The 17,156-nt window shown below is 42.9% G+C and overlaps 3 protein-coding genes and 1 long non-coding RNA gene across 6 annotated transcripts; all 4 read right to left on the reverse strand.

Annotated features, from left to right (window-relative positions):
- Positions 1-9,175: 9,175 nt before the first annotated feature.
- LOC123499786 lies at positions 9,176-10,123 on the reverse strand. Of its 3 annotated transcripts, XR_006673106.1 has the most exons (4): positions 9,774-10,123; positions 9,523-9,635; positions 9,320-9,405; positions 9,176-9,204 (listed from the first exon to the last, which is right to left on the reverse strand). It is a non-coding gene; the product is annotated as an uncharacterized LOC123499786 (long non-coding RNA). The 3 variants fall into 3 exon arrangements; XR_006673105.1 differs by having other exon boundaries at positions 9,176-9,405; XR_006673104.1 differs by having other exon boundaries at positions 9,176-9,635.
- Positions 10,124-10,398: 275 nt separating this feature from the next.
- On the reverse strand, positions 10,399-11,457 carry LOC123499886. The gene has a single exon (XM_045248420.1). It carries the CDS (start codon positions 11,455-11,457, stop codon positions 10,399-10,401), a length of 1,059 nt encoding a protein of 352 aa, XP_045104355.1.
- Positions 11,458-11,459: 2 nt separating this feature from the next.
- On the reverse strand, positions 11,460-12,992 carry LOC123499887. The gene has a single exon (XM_045248421.1). It carries the CDS (start codon positions 12,990-12,992, stop codon positions 11,460-11,462), a length of 1,533 nt encoding a protein of 510 aa, XP_045104356.1.
- Positions 12,993-13,659: 667 nt separating this feature from the next.
- LOC123499888 lies at positions 13,660-16,421 on the reverse strand. Its single transcript, XM_045248422.1, has 4 exons — positions 16,085-16,421; positions 15,834-15,946; positions 15,631-15,716; positions 13,660-15,515 (listed from the first exon to the last, which is right to left on the reverse strand). The coding sequence occupies exon 4, from the start codon at positions 15,433-15,435 to the stop codon at positions 13,660-13,662; it is 1,776 nt and encodes a 591-aa protein (XP_045104357.1). The 5' UTR covers positions 15,436-15,515; positions 15,631-15,716; positions 15,834-15,946; positions 16,085-16,421.
- Between the last annotated feature and the right edge of the window lie 735 nt (positions 16,422-17,156).

The following is a 17,156-nucleotide window of genomic DNA, read 5'->3' on the forward strand; positions in this document are numbered from 1 at the left end:
GCGGGTCATTGCTCATGGCGACCCGTGTGAGGCATTGCAAGGTTGCATCGTCACTGCTCTCATAACGGGACTGGGGTTGACCTTTTCGTGGTGAAAAGTATCATCCCAGTACCTGTGTAGGTAATAATACTTTGAATCGTTTCGCCATCGCCATCGCCGCATCGTTAGCCTCGATAAACGGATCGTTATCCTCAACAAACACATCTTTACCGTGGACACTGGAATCGCAACCTGTCGTGGAATCCCATTGTTAACGTGGACTCATTTTCCTTTGCGGCTTCAAGCTCACTGGTTGTCGTCAACTTGCAGCGCCTCACACTAGGCAAGGGGTCGCCTTAAGCAGTCTGCCGTGTCTACCGTCCACCAGATGATGCCGTGAGGGGCCTTTAAGGGGTGATAAGGGCTCCTTGCATAGAGTCTGGTGGTGAGTGGTGTGTACGGGACCTCTGCTTATAATGACACCGTGCTGAACAACTCGCCATGAACGAGGGCACGTTGTACGCCATGCACCAAGCACTGACAATACCAGTGGTCCTTTACGGGGTGAAAAGGACTCACTGACAGTGTTTGGGGAGTGGTGTGTGGTGGGTCATTGCTCATGGCTACCCGTGTGAGGCGCAGTAAGGTGGCAGCGTCACTCTCCTCGCACTCAAGGGTCTGGGGTGAACCTTTACGGGGTGAAAAGGTTCGTCTCAGTACCTGTGTAGGCAAGTGAATTTCAATTGCGTCGCAGTGAGGTGGCAGCGCCACTCTCCTCGCACCTAAGGATGTGGGATGGACCCTTACGGGGTGAAAGGGTTCATCCCAGTACTGGTGTAGGCAAGTGAACTTCAATTGCAGCGCAGGAAGGTGGCAGTGTCACTTTACTCGCACCCAAGGGTCTGGGGTGGACCCTTACGGGGTGAAAGGCTTCGTCCCAGTACCTGTGTAGGCAAGTGGACTTCAATATTGTGTCGTGAAATCGCATCGTGAGAACTAGAACAACATCGACATCGTGGAAACCCGCATCGTTACCGTGGAAACTGGAATTGCATCCTAATTGTGGAAACTCGCATTATTATCGTGGAAAATGGAATAGCATCTTTATCGTGGAATGGTGTCCTTATTTTGGAAACTCACATCGCTATCGAGGAAACTGGAATGGCGTCATTATCTTGGAAACTCGGAGCGCTATCGAGGAATCTGGAATCACATCTCATCATACATACTGTTATCGTGGAAGCTCTCGTGATCGTCGTTCGTTTCGTTATCTCTGAATTACATAATTAGTCTTGGTATTATTCTTAACCTCCGTATTAATAGAGATGTTGGTCATTTTTATCTTTTCTCTTTTACTGTATTTTTTCAGGTTATAGTTTAGTGTTTTTCAATCTTTTCAAAGTTTGTGTACCTTTTTGAGAAGCAAGGAGGACTATAAAAGAAATGCATCATTATTTGTAATTTCCCCCTACTTTAAGACGGAAAATCGATAGATAACATTATTATATATTTACCTGAAGCTATAGTTTTTCGTTCCTAAACAGTCGCTATATAGTGCGAAATATACTATAACAAAATACCACATCTCAAACACATCAGGCCCGTTTCCGTCTGAATATTGTGAATAAATCGTAATACTTTAATTAATGTCAATAGGTGAGGACTAAACTGTCACATTTTCAATGTTCTTAAGTTGGTTTAATTCAGGAGTGGGTCAGCATCGTCTCGTGGTAGAGAGTAGTCGTCTCTTAACACTGTATTACGATGTATCTATTGATTTACCACGCTTTTATTCCTTCCAATATTTTTCTGTTCTTATTCTACCATGGCATTTCTATGAGTTTATACGACTAACATCATAATATAGAGCAAAACATAATTGTCTAGTGTACCAAGATATTTAATTTCTAGAGACTTAAATACAACACGGAATCTTAACACACATTTCACTTTCCTTCTGCACAGGTTAATTCTTCACAAGGAATGAGCAGAGCAATATTTGTTTGGTTTTCTTTATGAGAAAAAAAAAAAATTAGCGGCCGAAACAGAAATAGTCCGAGGGTGCTGTAGTGTTTTCATCACCGTGTTCCTAAGCTCTGTCTTGCCATAGCCTGAACATGGTATTCAGTTCAGTTCAGTTGATAGGCGGAAGTGTAGCCTGGATATCGGCACTTCCTGATGTGTTTTGGTTTGGGTTTTGTCTGGGTCTGTAGCTGTAATTAATTATTATTTAAACTTTTTACTTTATGTTTTCTTATTTTCAAAAAAAAAATGTATTATTTCTTTACTATCACCTGTACTAGATTTTTCAAAACGTAATTTTCCAGTGAGGTGTTCTTCATTTTCTGGATAAGGCCGCTGCCAATTGGGGTGTTTGATCTTTCATTGGTGTAGGCTGTGCAATGCAGGAGGAAATGTTTGTGCCTTTAGACTATAGATCAGGGATTCTCAACCTTTCTCTCGTTAAGAACCCTCTGTGTTATAAGACTATCTACCCGTACCTAGTAATCTACCCAGTAATTCAACATCGAACAGAATGTTAATCTACTGACTGACACTAACTCAATAGGCAAAGGTATTCTGCAAAGGATGTAACATTAAATCAGCCATCTAACTACCCTTGGAAATCTTGTAAACCCTTGGAGGTTTGCGAACCCTAGATTTAGAACTCCTGCTCTAGATAGTTGATCATCAAGTCAGACGATACCCAAGTGAGTTGGTTCCCAAACTTACTGAGCATCTTTTTTTTTTTCATTATCGCTCTTTGAGTCAGAATACATACCTAAAGAAATTGTGTGTGTGTGTGTGTGTGTGTGTGTGTGTGTGTGTGTGTGTGTGTGTGTGTGTAATTCACCTTACCTCGGTCGTCTGCTGATCACTCAGCCAGTCTTCCCCATTACGGAGCGAGCTCAGAGCTCATAGACCGATCTTCGGGTAGGACTGAGACCACAACACACTCCACACACCGGGAAAGCGCGGTCACAACCCCTCGAGTTACATCCCGTACCTATTTACTGCTAGGTGAACAGGGGCCACACATTAGAGGCTTGCCCATTTGCCTCGCCGCTTTCTGGGACTCGAACCCGGCCCTCTCGATAGTGAGTCGAGCGTGCTGACCACTACACTACGCGTGTGTGTGTGTGTGTGTGTGTGTGTGTGTGTGTGTGTGTGTGTGTGTGTGTGTATGTCTATGTGAGAGAGAAACATTTGAAACATTTGAAACATTTATTTATAGCCAAGTCATTTTACATACTGGTATATATGAGTATATCAAATCTTTACAGTTAAACCAAGCTAGCCTATATAAAGTAGAACTTTTCAGGCAAGAGAGAGAGAGAGAGAGAGAGAGAGAGAGAGAGTGTAAACAGGGGGTAGGGACCAATTGACACTAAACATTGCGCGCGCCTATTCTAACCAAATGCTCTTCAAGGACCGAGAAAGAAGAAACACTCTTTCCGCTAATCACACAAACGGAATAATTATCTCCCTCGTGCCAGTCTCTCTCATACCTTTAAAACATTACTACTCTTCCCTGAAATTCATGTTGAAAAGGAGACTAAACATTAAACTTTCTAAGAGTAGTCGAATAAAAAATGTGTGACCGTGAACCCGTTTCTTAAAAATACTCCATGATAATTTCTCAAACATTGTCCTTATTTTTTAAATTTTGAATCCCGCTAATTCTTATAGTTCCCATAATTTGTAGGGTTCTCATTTTTTACCATTATGTTCAGGAGCAAAGTCGTTTCCTGCATTATATGGTGTACAGGGAGCAGTAAAAATAACTATTAGTGGTGAAAGGGTCTTGGTTGAAGCAGCAGTGTGTGTGTGTGTGTGTGTGTGTGTGTGTGTGTGTGTGTGTGTGAGCCGAGGAAGAGAAGGAAAGAAGGAAAGAGCGAAAGGGATGAAAAGACAATGAGCAAGAGGAGAAAATAACCATGAAAAGAAGATGAAGAGAATAAAAGGAAGATGAAGAAGAGCCTGGTACTTGTATATGTGTGTGTGTGTGTGTGTGTGTGTGTGTGTGTGTGTGCTTAGTGATGTAGTATAGCTCAGGTGTGACTAAAACGTACTTTATCTCTTAAAAATAACAAACTTTCGTGACTTGGCTAAGGTCAGGCGGCACTTTCTGTAGAGTTGTTTGACAAGTAGCAGCAGGCATCAATTAAGGGCCACTAGTGTGCTTTTACAAACTTTTAAGGGAGAGGAATGCCTGGTTTGTGGTTAATAAGTTATGCTTCTTCCATGCAATTACCTGTCACTGTTGGCGAGAGAAATAGCGCCGTGGTGCAGTGGAACCATGCGTGCTTTGGGATCCGAGGGTCTCCAAGCGCACGGGTTCGAATCCTGTCCACGGTCTGAGTGTAGGTTGGGCTTCCTCACTTTGGACAACGGTTTCCTAGCTTTGTGATAGGAGGTACCACAAAAAGTATCCCTTTTAGCCGATAAATTCTCGTGAAAAGACATGGTGTAAAAAAAAATAGATAAAAGAAATAAGGGTGTGTATAGAGAGTGTGACGCGCAAAGGCAAATGTACTTTTTTTTTCTCTCTCTCTTTCTTGTTAGTAGTGGTGATATGATGTTGATGTTGCTGTTGTTGTTATTATTATTATTATTATTATTATTATTATTATTATTACTATTATTATTACTATTATTATTATTATTATTACTATTATTATTACTATTATTATTATTATTATCATCATCATCATCATCACCATCATTATTATTTTTTCCTTCCTAGACGAGTTATCATATATTGTTTTTCTCTCTCTCCATTGTTTTTGTTAGTGAATGTTGTAGCTTTGTCTGTGTGTGTGTGTGTGTGTGTGTGTGTGTGTGTGTGTGTGTGTGTGTGTGTGTGTGTGGTCACGTTCCCCACTTTCCGACGGGTTATTTCACCCTAAATTTAATATATTCTAGGTTCAGGGAACGACACAGAAAAGAAAGTATAACCACATGAAATGAAGCAAAGGCAACGGAAACTAATAATTTATTTAATCAAATCATAACTTACTGTTTACAATATACAATGAAAGAAGAAAAAAAATGTCACACGGAAAAAATTAAGCCTGGATAACACTCCCGCAACTCTCCGTAGTCCGTACCCACGTGGTCAGATATAACAAACCACGTGCAAATGGAATAAAAAAAAAAATGGGAACAAAGAAACTTTAACCCACGCGGCTCATAACGAACTCACACAACATGGAGAGACATACGAGTGGAAAAAAAATATATGCGGACACAACCAGAAATATAACCCTTGAAAAACAATTACAAAAACCAAGTACAAACACTGACAAAACGCACGTATAAATCCAGTCATACGAGTGAAAATATTGCACAAAACACCTAAAACACCCTATTGCTGGCTATAAAACACAACACATACCTTTGTGGCTTAACTAGCCCACCACTCACACATCACGTGGTCTTCCAGTGGCCCACGTGGCCTTTCCCAGCTGGAGGTGGCAGGCCGCCTCCTGGTGACCCTGCTTGACCCTGGCAAAAGCGAGCGAGAGAGCGAGGTCGAATCGAATCGAATATAGATAGAAAAGGCGGAGGGAGGAAGTGGGGATAGGGGAACAATAGGTGGGTGATAAGAAGGGAGCTTTAGTAGGAGAATAAAGTCACTCGGGCTTGACCCAGGCGCAAGATGGTTTTCAGTAAAGTATCACTCTACTTTTTGGTTCCTCTTCTTGAATTTTGAGGGCCGGGTCAGGTGGAGACAAGGAAACCGCACCAACACCAAGCACACGCAAGCGCCGGACCGCCCACGCAGCGAACGAGGGCCCCGAAACTCTACGGAAATGGCGGCGAAATACTGGTGTCCCTTAGCAACCAAAACACCGTGAAGGAGGAAAATTGAATATGGTGCAGTAGAAGGGAAAAGGATGACAAATAGGGAGGATGGAGTGAGAAGTACATCCGTATAGCGGAGGGACCTACAGTTTTACGTGGGTTCCGAACCACAGATAGTAGTAGATTTGGTGAAATGATTGGGGGTTGGGGGATAATGATATAACTTTATTTGCGAGGTTGGTGAGAGGGGGATGTGCAGCTTTTTATTTGTGAATAGATGAATGTGATGAGTGAAGCTGGTGGTGTCTGCCGTCTCCTTTGATGGCTGGCTCGTGCTGGAGATCCTGGTGTTCTTGTAGGTCCTGGAGTTATCAACTTGCTATGGAGAACGATTAAATGGGCCAATTTGGTGGGGGGACGGCGGTTAGTGGGAGAAGGGGTGATGCCACTCTGACAACTGGAGTAGTTAGGTTAGGGAGAAGTGAGAAGGAACAGAGATAAAAAGCGGAGTGGGATTTGCTGCCGCCGCCAGAGCGAGAGATGAATAGGGGACTTGATTCCCCGTTTACCCGAGGATACCGGGATCGCAAGGGTATATCATCGGTCGGGTGACACGCCATCTGACCCCCACATGCCGCAGAAGAAAAAAACTATAGATGTGTTAATAGGGATAAGGAGATAAAGACTGGGAGGAAGAGTATAGAAAAAGATGGGCGGAATGAGGTTTGCTGTCGTTGCCGAACGAGAGATGAATAAGGGACTCGATTCCCCGTTTACCCGAGGATACCGGGATCGCAAGGGTATATCATCGGTCGGATGGCACGCCAGCTCACCTCCACACGCCGCAAGAGAAAGGTTAGTAGAGAAATGGGAAATAATGACTGGAAGGAACTGGAAGAGGAAGATGGCCGAGGTCTTTTTTCTTTTCTTTTTTTTTTTTTGGCCATCACCCTGTCATGGGTATTAGGCCATTTCATTATTGTTTTATTTAACCTTTTATTTATTTTGATTATACTTATGTTTCTAATATTTACAATTTTTATTTACTTAACAAAAACTGTTTTTTTTTTTTTCTTACAGAATTATGACAATGCACTCACTTCAAATTCCATACACGCTTCATTCACACAGGGATCCTACTCCTAACTCAAAACTATTGTCCTTTTTCAGGGCATGGAGAAGGGAGGGATAAATCACAAGCACACAGGGTGGCTACGTAGCATCATTACGTATTGCTTATATACATGAAAGGGAGAACATTCACATCATATCACGCAAACATGGAATCATACATACACTCACTTTTACTTACATACACATATTTTACAAATATTTACAAGTGCAAAATAAATAGCATAATATATATACACATAAATCACAACTCTGATTAAATTGGCCTCAGTCAGGTAAATCATCAGTCTATCGACCACATCCGGGTGTTCGTCACCCAGGAGGATGGTCTGCGTTAGTGGGAGGCCACTACTCTGGCAATACGCCGCCAAGGGCCGCCTCTCCTCACGATAAAGCACACAGTGAAGCAGGATGTGCTCGACAGAGAGGGTAACATTACAGGTGGAACACTGTGGTGGGAAGGCGTGGGCTATGTATGGAAGCATGTGGGTGGGGAGAGTGCAGCCCATCCTGAGGCGTGCAAGGACCACCTCCTCCCGCCTTGTGGGGCGATTGGAGGAGGCCCACTCGCCCAGGGTGGGTTTGGTGGTGTGGAGGTGGAGGTTGTCCCAGTGACTCTTCCACAGGGGTTTTCAAGGCTTGCCAGCGCCTCGGTCGGAAAACATATCGTCCCGCAAATACATACCTAATGCTACAAATAAAGAATTTTGTCCTTACTCACTAACATCCTTACCTACAACACAACATTTTAAAGAAACACACTCTTATTAACTAATAATGAATATAAAGGAACTTAAACTAATGTACAATATGGCATAATTACTAGTTGCCCACTCTCACCGTGGTCCAAGGAGAGCAGAGCTGGACAAAAGAAATAAAGGGGTAACTTCCTAAAAGTCACCCTGTGACAATGTGTGTGTGTGTGTGTGTGTGTGTGTGTGTGTGTGTGTGTGTGTGTGTGTGTGTGTGTGTGTGTGTGTGTGTGTGTTTGTGAATTGTATAAATTTTTTCTATACTCTCATCCTTCTTGTGTTCCTCTTCTCCTCCTCCTCCTCCTCCTCCTCCTCCTCCTCCTCCTCCTCCTCCTCCTCCTCCTCCTCCACATTCTATTTAATTATTTTTTTCTAAATTTCACGTGTGTAAGAGAGAGAGAGAGAGAGAGAGAGAGAGAGAGAAAAAATGAGAAAAGAGCTGGGTGTTTGTTGCACCGTTAATAAATCCGACGTAGATCTAACCACCTGGAAAATTGCTCCATAAAGTTGTGTCATAATCCTCCCGAAGCCAGACCAGTTCTCGGTAGTCCCTCGCTTTGCCGGACACACGCACGCCACCATGAACACACACACACACACACACACACACACACACACACACACACACACACACACCACGTAGTGTAGTGGTTAGCACGCTCGACTCACAATCGAGAGGGCCAGGTTCGAATCCCGGTAAGCGGCGAGGCAAATGGGCAAGCCTCTTAATATGTGGTCCCTGTTCACCTAGCAGTAAATAGGTACGGGATGTAACTCAAGGGGTTGTGGCCTCGCTTTCCCGGCGTGTGGAGTGTGTTATGGCCTCAGTCCTACCCGAAGATCGGTCTATGAGCTCTGAGCTCGCTCCGTAATGGGGAAGACTGGCTGGGTGACCAGCAGACGACCGAGGTGAAACACACACACACACACACACACACACACACACACTAGAAAATGGCATGGAAGTTACGTCATTGTATTTGTGAACCGCTTCTAACTCACCTTCACCAATATTAAGGTGAAGTGAATACTATTTTCAACATGTACGTAGGACAGATTTAGAAAGCGTCAGAAATAGAAAAAAAAAGGCATATTTAGTTGCGAATTTCCACAGGACATCAGCGTACAAGTTTGTGTGCAGGAAGGTGGAACGCTTGGAATTTGTCATCTTCGGCATGATGAGTCGGCTGGGACAAACAACATGGTTTCTTATTGTGACGGTATTGAAAGAATCCTGTAATAGCTTGAATACAAGTTTTTAGAAAAACTAGCTTTCATATATTTTATAGTGAAAGGTTCAGTACAGTGTATATATGTACTATGTGTGTGTTTGTGTGAGTGTAAGTGAATAAAGGATGAGCAAGCACATACATATATTGATGGTTAATTGAAACATTCTTTGATACTCTATTAACCATGTATTATTTACACAGAACAATAGAATATGGAGAGAGAACAACAATGATGTGTGAGTGTGTTTTCACCAGGCGCCAATCAGATAACACTGGCAGTAAACACCTTTATTGGGTCCAACCTGTAACCATAGTAAGTCTGAGACAACTAATACCGAGAATCAATTTTATAATGCACATTCCTGTCGACTGCTACTACACCATTAAATACTAAAGAAATACATTATTATAACTTACACAGTGCCTCCCTTCCTAGCGTCCTGGTTACTGCTATGTTACAACACCTCGGATCCCACACGTTAAGTACCCAAAGCACCATCCAACTGTAACACAATATCGGAGTCAACGACTGCGGCCTACATAATTATTACAAATATCACCTCTATCGTGATGTCAACAAGTAATTACCTATACAATGAATACCAATCACCTGAACTCACATGAAGACATGAAGACATCTGTCTACTGGCAGGGTACATTCGTCACAATCCTTCACACCACTCGATCAACTCGCGTCTACTTGTGCACAAGCAGGGGCACAAGCACAACCCAGCTGTAACGCAACGTCGGCCTCAAACACCTCCTAATTATGTGTTACAAAGTCACTTTCCTCACTATATGTGAACAAGTAATTACACAATAAAGAACTAAATAAATAACAATAGTACAAAATTCACCAACACAAACTCACCTAACGACAGGATACTTCCGACACAATCACGTAACACCCCCAGCCAACGCAGTCCGTCGACTAATCACACCCCTCACCGACTAGGAACTGACCGAGCCTGCGTGAGCACCTGCCACGTAGCGTCCCTGCCACCTCATCACCCACAACCATGAAACGCTCACTTAATTAACAAAACATAAATAACCCTAGAAATACATTGTATGCCTTAATTTAATTCTTACAACACGTAATATAATATACATGACTACATACAAAAGTAATTGACACAATATTTCTCAATAGGTTTATAATTCCCCATCTAAGAAAACCTTTCCATGTAGGGATACTGAGTTATTCTCAGTACACTCCCCAGCAAATTACATTCCTTGATCCTCAACAGGAAGAAGCAGCACCAATCGATGTACAGATCGGTTGATCAAGCGGTCCCCCTTTCCTTTATATATAGAATCAGAGCTCAAGTTTTTGTATCTTAATACCACATCTCTTATCTTGCCATCTCTACCTGGCTCAGCTTGACATACCTGTGCTAGTTTCCACTTTCCCCTTATCATCTCATTATCCTGGACTAATACAATATCTCCTTTCTTCAGATTTCTGTGTGCAGTATGCCATTTCTGTCTAACTGTTAATGTGGGGAAGTAATCCTCATCCATCGCCTCCAGAACGATGTTATAATACTCTGAATAAGACTGAATCTTTTTCTCACATCAGTAGTATCAACCATAGGTCCATTTGGTACTTTGTTACTAGCGCGACCAAGCAGCAAGTCATTAGGACATAAGTAAGTACCCAAGTTTATATCATAACCCGGTTTGAGTCCTATTGGCCGTTCGTTCAACAAGTTTGCTACTTCAAATACCACTGTCTGCAGCTCACCAAAACTCAACACATTTTCTCCAATGGCAATGACCAATAGTCGCTTCACTGACTTAACGAGAGCCTCACACACTCCATTCTGCCATGGTGCGTCTGCTGATTTGTTGAAAGACCATGCTGTTCCCTGATGTGAGCCAAACTTTGATATCTCAGTGACATTCCATCTGGAAGTCATATCCCTAATTTCCTTACTGGCAGATGTTAACTGCGTTCCCATGTCAGAGTGGATTGTGTGAGGATATCCTCGTACTGAAACAAATCGCCGGAACGTACTTAGAAAACTGTCAGTATCATATCCCTCCGCCAGGTCAATGTATGCAGCACGACTAGTGAGACAAGTAAATATCACGCCATACACCTTTGATCTTACTCTACGTTTAACAGTATCTCTTATCATCATCGGGCCAAATAAGTCCAGCGAGGTGTTGAAGAAAGCAGGCGCAGGTTTTAAACGCTGCTCTGGGAGCTGTCCCATTTGTTGTTCCATCCTTACTTTGTCAGTCTTCTTGCAGATAACACATTTCTCCTTTACTGACTTTATTACCCTGCGTGCTCCTGGAACCCAAAATTTTACTTGCAGCTTTGCCAAAGTCATGTCCACGCCACCATGATCGAGGTTGTGGAGATGATGGATATATAGTCTAGTGAAAGGATGTTTTCTCGAGAGCAGTATAAACTGATTCTGATTCCAACTGTCCTTTAGCCACTGGCTAATCCTTTCTCCGACTACAATTATCCCATTTTCATCTTTACTAGGTCCTAGCCTTGCGAATCTTCTTTCCCAGTCTATGAACTCCTTCTGCACCATTTTCACCCAGTAATGTTCTGCTTCCTTAGGTTCTCAGATGTAATGTTCTGCAGTATGTTGTGGAAAGTTTTCTTCTTGCAGATGGACAAGACGATTGCAGTAGTGTTGATCATTTTCTCATAAGAACTGAAACTTTCAATGTCTATTAGGGATTGTTTAGTGTTCTGATTACTCTCAGTCTTACATGAAAGTGATGTGCCATTCCTATCAGGAAGCCCTCGCACATAGGGTTGACTGATTGGCCATTCTTCGACAGGAAGAGTCAAATACTCTGGTCCCTTCTGCCATACAGAATCGGACCTCAAACTCAGAGGATGCTGGGGACGTGTGGCGCAGTCGGCAGCGTTATCATCTGAAGCCACCCACCACCATTCACTGGGGTCTGTATGCGTTTGGATCTCTGCGATTCTTGTGGCCACGAATGTTTCAAATCCATGAGATTCTTTCTGTATCTGTGATCGCACGATCTGTGAGTCAACTAAATGGAACACTCGTTCAACTACAAACCTTGACTCCTTCTCGATTGTCTTACGTAACCTAGAAGCCAGCACGGCTGCGCAGAGTTCAAGCCTTGGAATAGTCATTTGTCGTAGGGGAGCTATTCTACTTTTGGCTGCAAGTAACTGGGCCGAGTGTGTGCCATCCTGTAATTGAAAATGAACATATGCACAAGCTGAGTAAGCAATATTACTAGCATCCGCGTACACAACAAGCGTAGGTTTACCGATTGCTGAATCCGGTTTAATGCATCTCTGGAATTTTATTTTCTCTAGTGCAAACATGTTTTTAAATAAGCACACCCATTCCCCATACACATCATCAGGAATTGGATCGTCCCAACCCAGCGTTTGCTCCACTCCGTCTTGTTCCCGTTTCAAAGTGATGAGTTTTCTCAGTAGTAGTTTGCACTGGACTGTGAAAGGTGTCAGTAAGCCCAGAGGGTCATATAGTGAAGCCACTTGACTCAGAACCATTCTTTTTGTCAAACTGCTCGGCAGTTTGTGTGTTATTTCATCTGCTGTGAGATCAGGCCCAGGGCGGACATTCTTGCACCTTTTTGAGAAGTTGATTCTTACTTTGAAGGAAAACTGATCCTCCTTTGGCTCCCATATCATGCCCAGCACTTTCTCGACCTCGGTATCAATTACTTTCACATCCTCTGTCATGTCATGGTGGCCCGAAATCACCCATTGCTTTATTTGAAATCCTCCCTCCTTAAGGATTTCATCTGTGGCATTTATTTTGCTATAGGTTTCTGAGATGGTCTCACATGAATGGAGAATGTCATCGACATAGGAATCATTAATGATCATGTCGGATGTTTCAGGATATTTATTTTTGAACATTTTCGCTGTCATGTGTAGCGCTGTTATGGAAATTATGCCACTTGGTCTGTCTCCGAAGGTCACTGTTTGCAAACAATAGTGGTCTGGTTCTCTGTTAGGGTTCATATCCCTCCATAGGAACCTGTGCGTCATCTGGTCCAGCTCCGAAATGAGCACAGAATTATACATCTTACTTATGTCTCCTGCCATTGCCACTGGTTTCTGACGAAACCTTAGTAAAATACCCATAGATCTCTTAGCACATCAGGACCCTTGGCATAATATTCATTCAGGATGTGGCCCATGTAGGAGGCAGATGAATTGAATACAATCCTGATGGGTGTGGACTTTGATTCTGGCTTCAGTACTTCATGATGAGGTAGGTAATGTACAGGGCCTTTATAATTCTTGATTTCCTCTTTGGTCAGTTTCCTGGCTACTCCACGTGACACCATGTCCTGGATTTGGTCACTATACGCCTCTGCATATTCCCTTCCCTTTGGCTAATCTCTTTTCTGTGGAATACAACCTGGCCACAGAAACTGATATGTTGTTAGGTAGCTTCTCTGGTGGTTTAATCCATGGGTATGCTGCAGTCCATCGCCTGGTCTGCTTGTCATGAGACAATCCTTGTGTGATGAGGGCCAGTTCCTCTCCTCCTTAATACTGTATTTATTGCCCCCCAGTGGGCACTTCCCGCATCTGCAGCCACCACACTTTGGATTACAGTAGGTTCCCAGGTTATCAACAGCAAAAAAATCATCTAGTCTTTTCGTTAAGCTAGCCTTTGGTTCCACAGACAAGTCATTAACATTGGACACACTGGTCATATGACTAATGCGGACACAAACATTAGTGTTGTCAACGAATCCAACCTTTAGCAAGGGATGTGAGCCCTAATACAGTAACCGAAGGGCCCTCGCATGAGCTGGAGACTTCCTACTGTCCTCACCACTGATGGTAATAATTCACAGTAATCAGATCCTATTAGCAAATCAATTTTCCCATGTGGACGTTCAATATCCTTATCTTGCACACCTAATAGAGTGGCTACACTTCTTGTGTCTACCGGATACGTTTCTGAGGTGATTTCGGCGATTCCGCAAGCCTTGAGTACTCGTACTTCACCATAGCAATCACTGAGTGGTACATCATATTCCCGAGTCTCCATCTTCGTGCACTCATTACCTACTTTAGTCACCGTTAGGTTTATACTTCTTCCCTTCAATCCTAAGTGTTTGGCCATTCTGTTGGTTATCAGAGTCATATTACTACCGGGGTCCCACAGCGTGGTCACTGGACGTGTATGGCTGTACACAGAGTTTATCATCAATAGTACCCCATCTCGGGATAGCAGGTTACTATTTATGTTGGGAGGGGGCTTAGAAAAGAAACTATGGAGCATTCGATGGTGGTATTTACCACATTCACTACAAGGAGCGCCTGTCGTGCATTGACGTCCTCGATGTCCTAATTGCAAACAAAGAAAACAAGCACCCGCATTTCGCACAGCATCGACCCTTTCATCACTGCTAAGCCTTTGAAATCCTGTACAGCGTGTAATATCGTGAGTATCTGTACCGTGGAGCCAGCAGTTAGTTAGGTACAGGGGTTCAGCTCTAGTCTTATGGACATTCTCGACCACTGTTGATATTTGTTTGGTCAACTTGTTCAAACTCTCTTCCATCTTGTCTTGTTTACCTTGAAGTGTCGTTAAAGCCGCTGTTAATTCACTAGTCTCACTATCCATATTTGCTGCATGTACTTGTGCTCTGTTAGTATTACCAGTAACTCTAACATCTGCGTGCATGTATTCTAGTGCTTGTTTTTCTTTCAACAGATAATCCAGTAGTTTAGCAAACAATTCATCTTTATCCTTTATAGTTTGTAGTATCTTTACCCATTCTCTTTTCTGGACCGAAGGCAGAAGTTTTTCAACCTGACTGACCATTGTCACTGTGTTCATTTCAGAAGACAAGCCAAGTCTATCAAGATCTAAGTAGGCTCTTTCAACCATATTAACCATTTCAATGAACTTACTAGGGTTGCCTTCAGGCACTACCCTTAAGCTTTTGATATCACCCAACACTATCTCAACCTGCTTTGATGGATTGCCATACCTGGCATTTAATCTGTCAATCATGGAGGTGAAAGAGTCATCGGCCCCTCTAACAATTTCCAGCGCTTCCCCTGACAGGCAAGAACGCAATGCATAGGGATCATCTCCATACACGGATTTCATGAGTCTATCATAGTCTTTGCAGAAGGTGGAATATTCTCTAATTTTTCCATCGAAGTGTGGTGGACTTAACCTTTGCATCCTAGTTTTAGACAAGTCTGCAACACCTGGTTTCCCATCATTTCCAGCCTTCACGATCATCGCATGCACCACATTTTTTGTACTCTCCACTTCCACAATGTAACTTTCATGGGAATTAATCACAGAGTCATAATCTTCACTCTTAGTGTCTAAGGAATCCATCAGTTTTTCATTTATCTCCTCCACTTGCACAAACTGCTCACAGACATCACTATAGATATCCTTTAATACCTGTATGGGATCCTTTCGCGCGTACGCCTCCTTCAGTAGGGTCACCTTGCGAGTGAACTTCCGTTTGGCGTCAGCTCGGCTCTTCCTCAGGGTTGCATCCATGCTGGTAGGAGATGTGTTGGACTGTTTCACCAGGCGCCAATCAGATAACACTGGCAGTAAACACCTTTATTGGGTCCAACCTGTAACCATAGTAAGTCTGAGACAACTAATACCGAGAATCAATTTTATAATGCACATTCCTGTCGACTGCTACTACACCATTAAATACTAAAGAAATACATTATTATAACTTACACAGTGCCTCCCTTCCTAGCGTCCTGGTTACTGCTATGTTACAACACCTCGGATCCCACACGTTAAGTACCCAAAGCACCATCCAACTGTAACACAATATCGGAGTCAACGACTGCGGCCTACATAATTATTACAAATATCACCTCTATCGTGATGTCAACAAGTAATTACCTATACAATGAATACCAATCACCTGAACTCACATGAAGACATGAAGACATCTGTCTACTGGCAGGGTACATTCGTCACAATCCTTCACACCACTCGATCAACTCGCGTCTACTTGTGCACAAGCAGGGGCACAAGCACAACCCAGCTGTAACGCAACGTCGGCCTCAAACACCTCCTAATTATGTGTTACAAAGTCACTTTCCTCACTATATGTGAACAAGTAATTACACAATAAAGAACTAAATAAATAACAATAGTACAAAATTCACCAACACAAACTCACCTAACGACAGGATACTTCCGACACAATCACGTAACACCCCCAGCCAACGCAGTCCGTCGACTAATCACACCCCTCACCGACTAGGAACTGACCGAGCCTGCGTGAGCACCTGCCACGTAGCGTCCCTGCCACCTCATCACCCACAACCATGAAACGCTCACTTAATTAACAAAACATAAATAACCCTAGAAATACATTGTATGCCTTAATTTAATTCTTACAACACGTAATATAATATACATGACTACATACAAAAGTAATTGACACAATATTTCTCAATAGGTTTATAATTCCCCATCTAAGAAAACCTTTCCATGTAGGGATACTGAGTTATTCTCAGTACAAGAAAAGTCTCTTGGAAAGTGTTAGTCTCCAAACAGTGCAGCTATAAAGGATTATTCTAAAATTATATGAAAATCGTTTTGAAACACACACACACACACACACACACACACACACACACACACACACACACACACACACACACACACACACACACACACACACACACACACACACACACACAAATCCAAAGAAAAATAATAAAAAAAACAAGGCGGCTTTCTTAATCTTGCCACTTTCATCCTCACTTGCATCGCCTCGCTCACCGTTTTCTTCGCCATTCCACATCTATTTTTGGAGATCACGAAGACTGATTTTCCCATCAGACGACATGTTTACAATCTTCCTTTTCGTCTCGAGTGCTGCAGACGGAGCTGTGTTCCCGGCGGCAGAAGTGAGGGAGAAAGGTGGGATTGGTGTTGGGAGGTCACGTGGGGAAGTGGGGAGGAAGGGCAAAGGGAAGATAAGGAGAGGAAAATGAAGGAGAAATGGTGAAATACGTAGAGTAATAGAAAGTATCTTGGCCAAAACTGTTCTGGTAAACGTTAATATTGCTTTATATTTCCTTGTATTTTGCTCTCTCTCTCTCTCTCTCTCTCTCTCTCTCTCTCTCTCTCTCTCTCTCTCTCTCTCTCTCACACACACACACACACACACACACACACACACACACCTAACAAATTCCTTCGTAAATTACCTTGTTTTCCAAAGTCGCACCTTACTCTTCTCC

Source organism: Portunus trituberculatus, chromosome 50 (assembly GCF_017591435.1).
Source record: "Portunus trituberculatus isolate SZX2019 chromosome 50, ASM1759143v1, whole genome shotgun sequence".
In the NCBI taxonomy this organism is placed as follows: Eukaryota; Metazoa; Arthropoda; class Malacostraca; order Decapoda; family Portunidae; genus Portunus; species Portunus trituberculatus.

What these genes read in the sequence shown, in the direction of transcription:
- LOC123499886 (XM_045248420.1), bottom strand. Translation starts at nt 11,457, where the DNA reads ATGGTGCAGAAGGAGTTCATAGACTGGGAAAGAAGATTCGCAAGGCTA.
- LOC123499887 (XM_045248421.1), bottom strand. Translation starts at nt 12,992, where the DNA reads ATGGCAGGAGACATAAGTAAGATGTATAATTCTGTGCTCATTTCGGAG.
- LOC123499888 (XM_045248422.1), bottom strand. Translation starts at nt 15,435, where the DNA reads ATGGATGCAACCCTGAGGAAGAGCCGAGCTGACGCCAAACGGAAGTTC.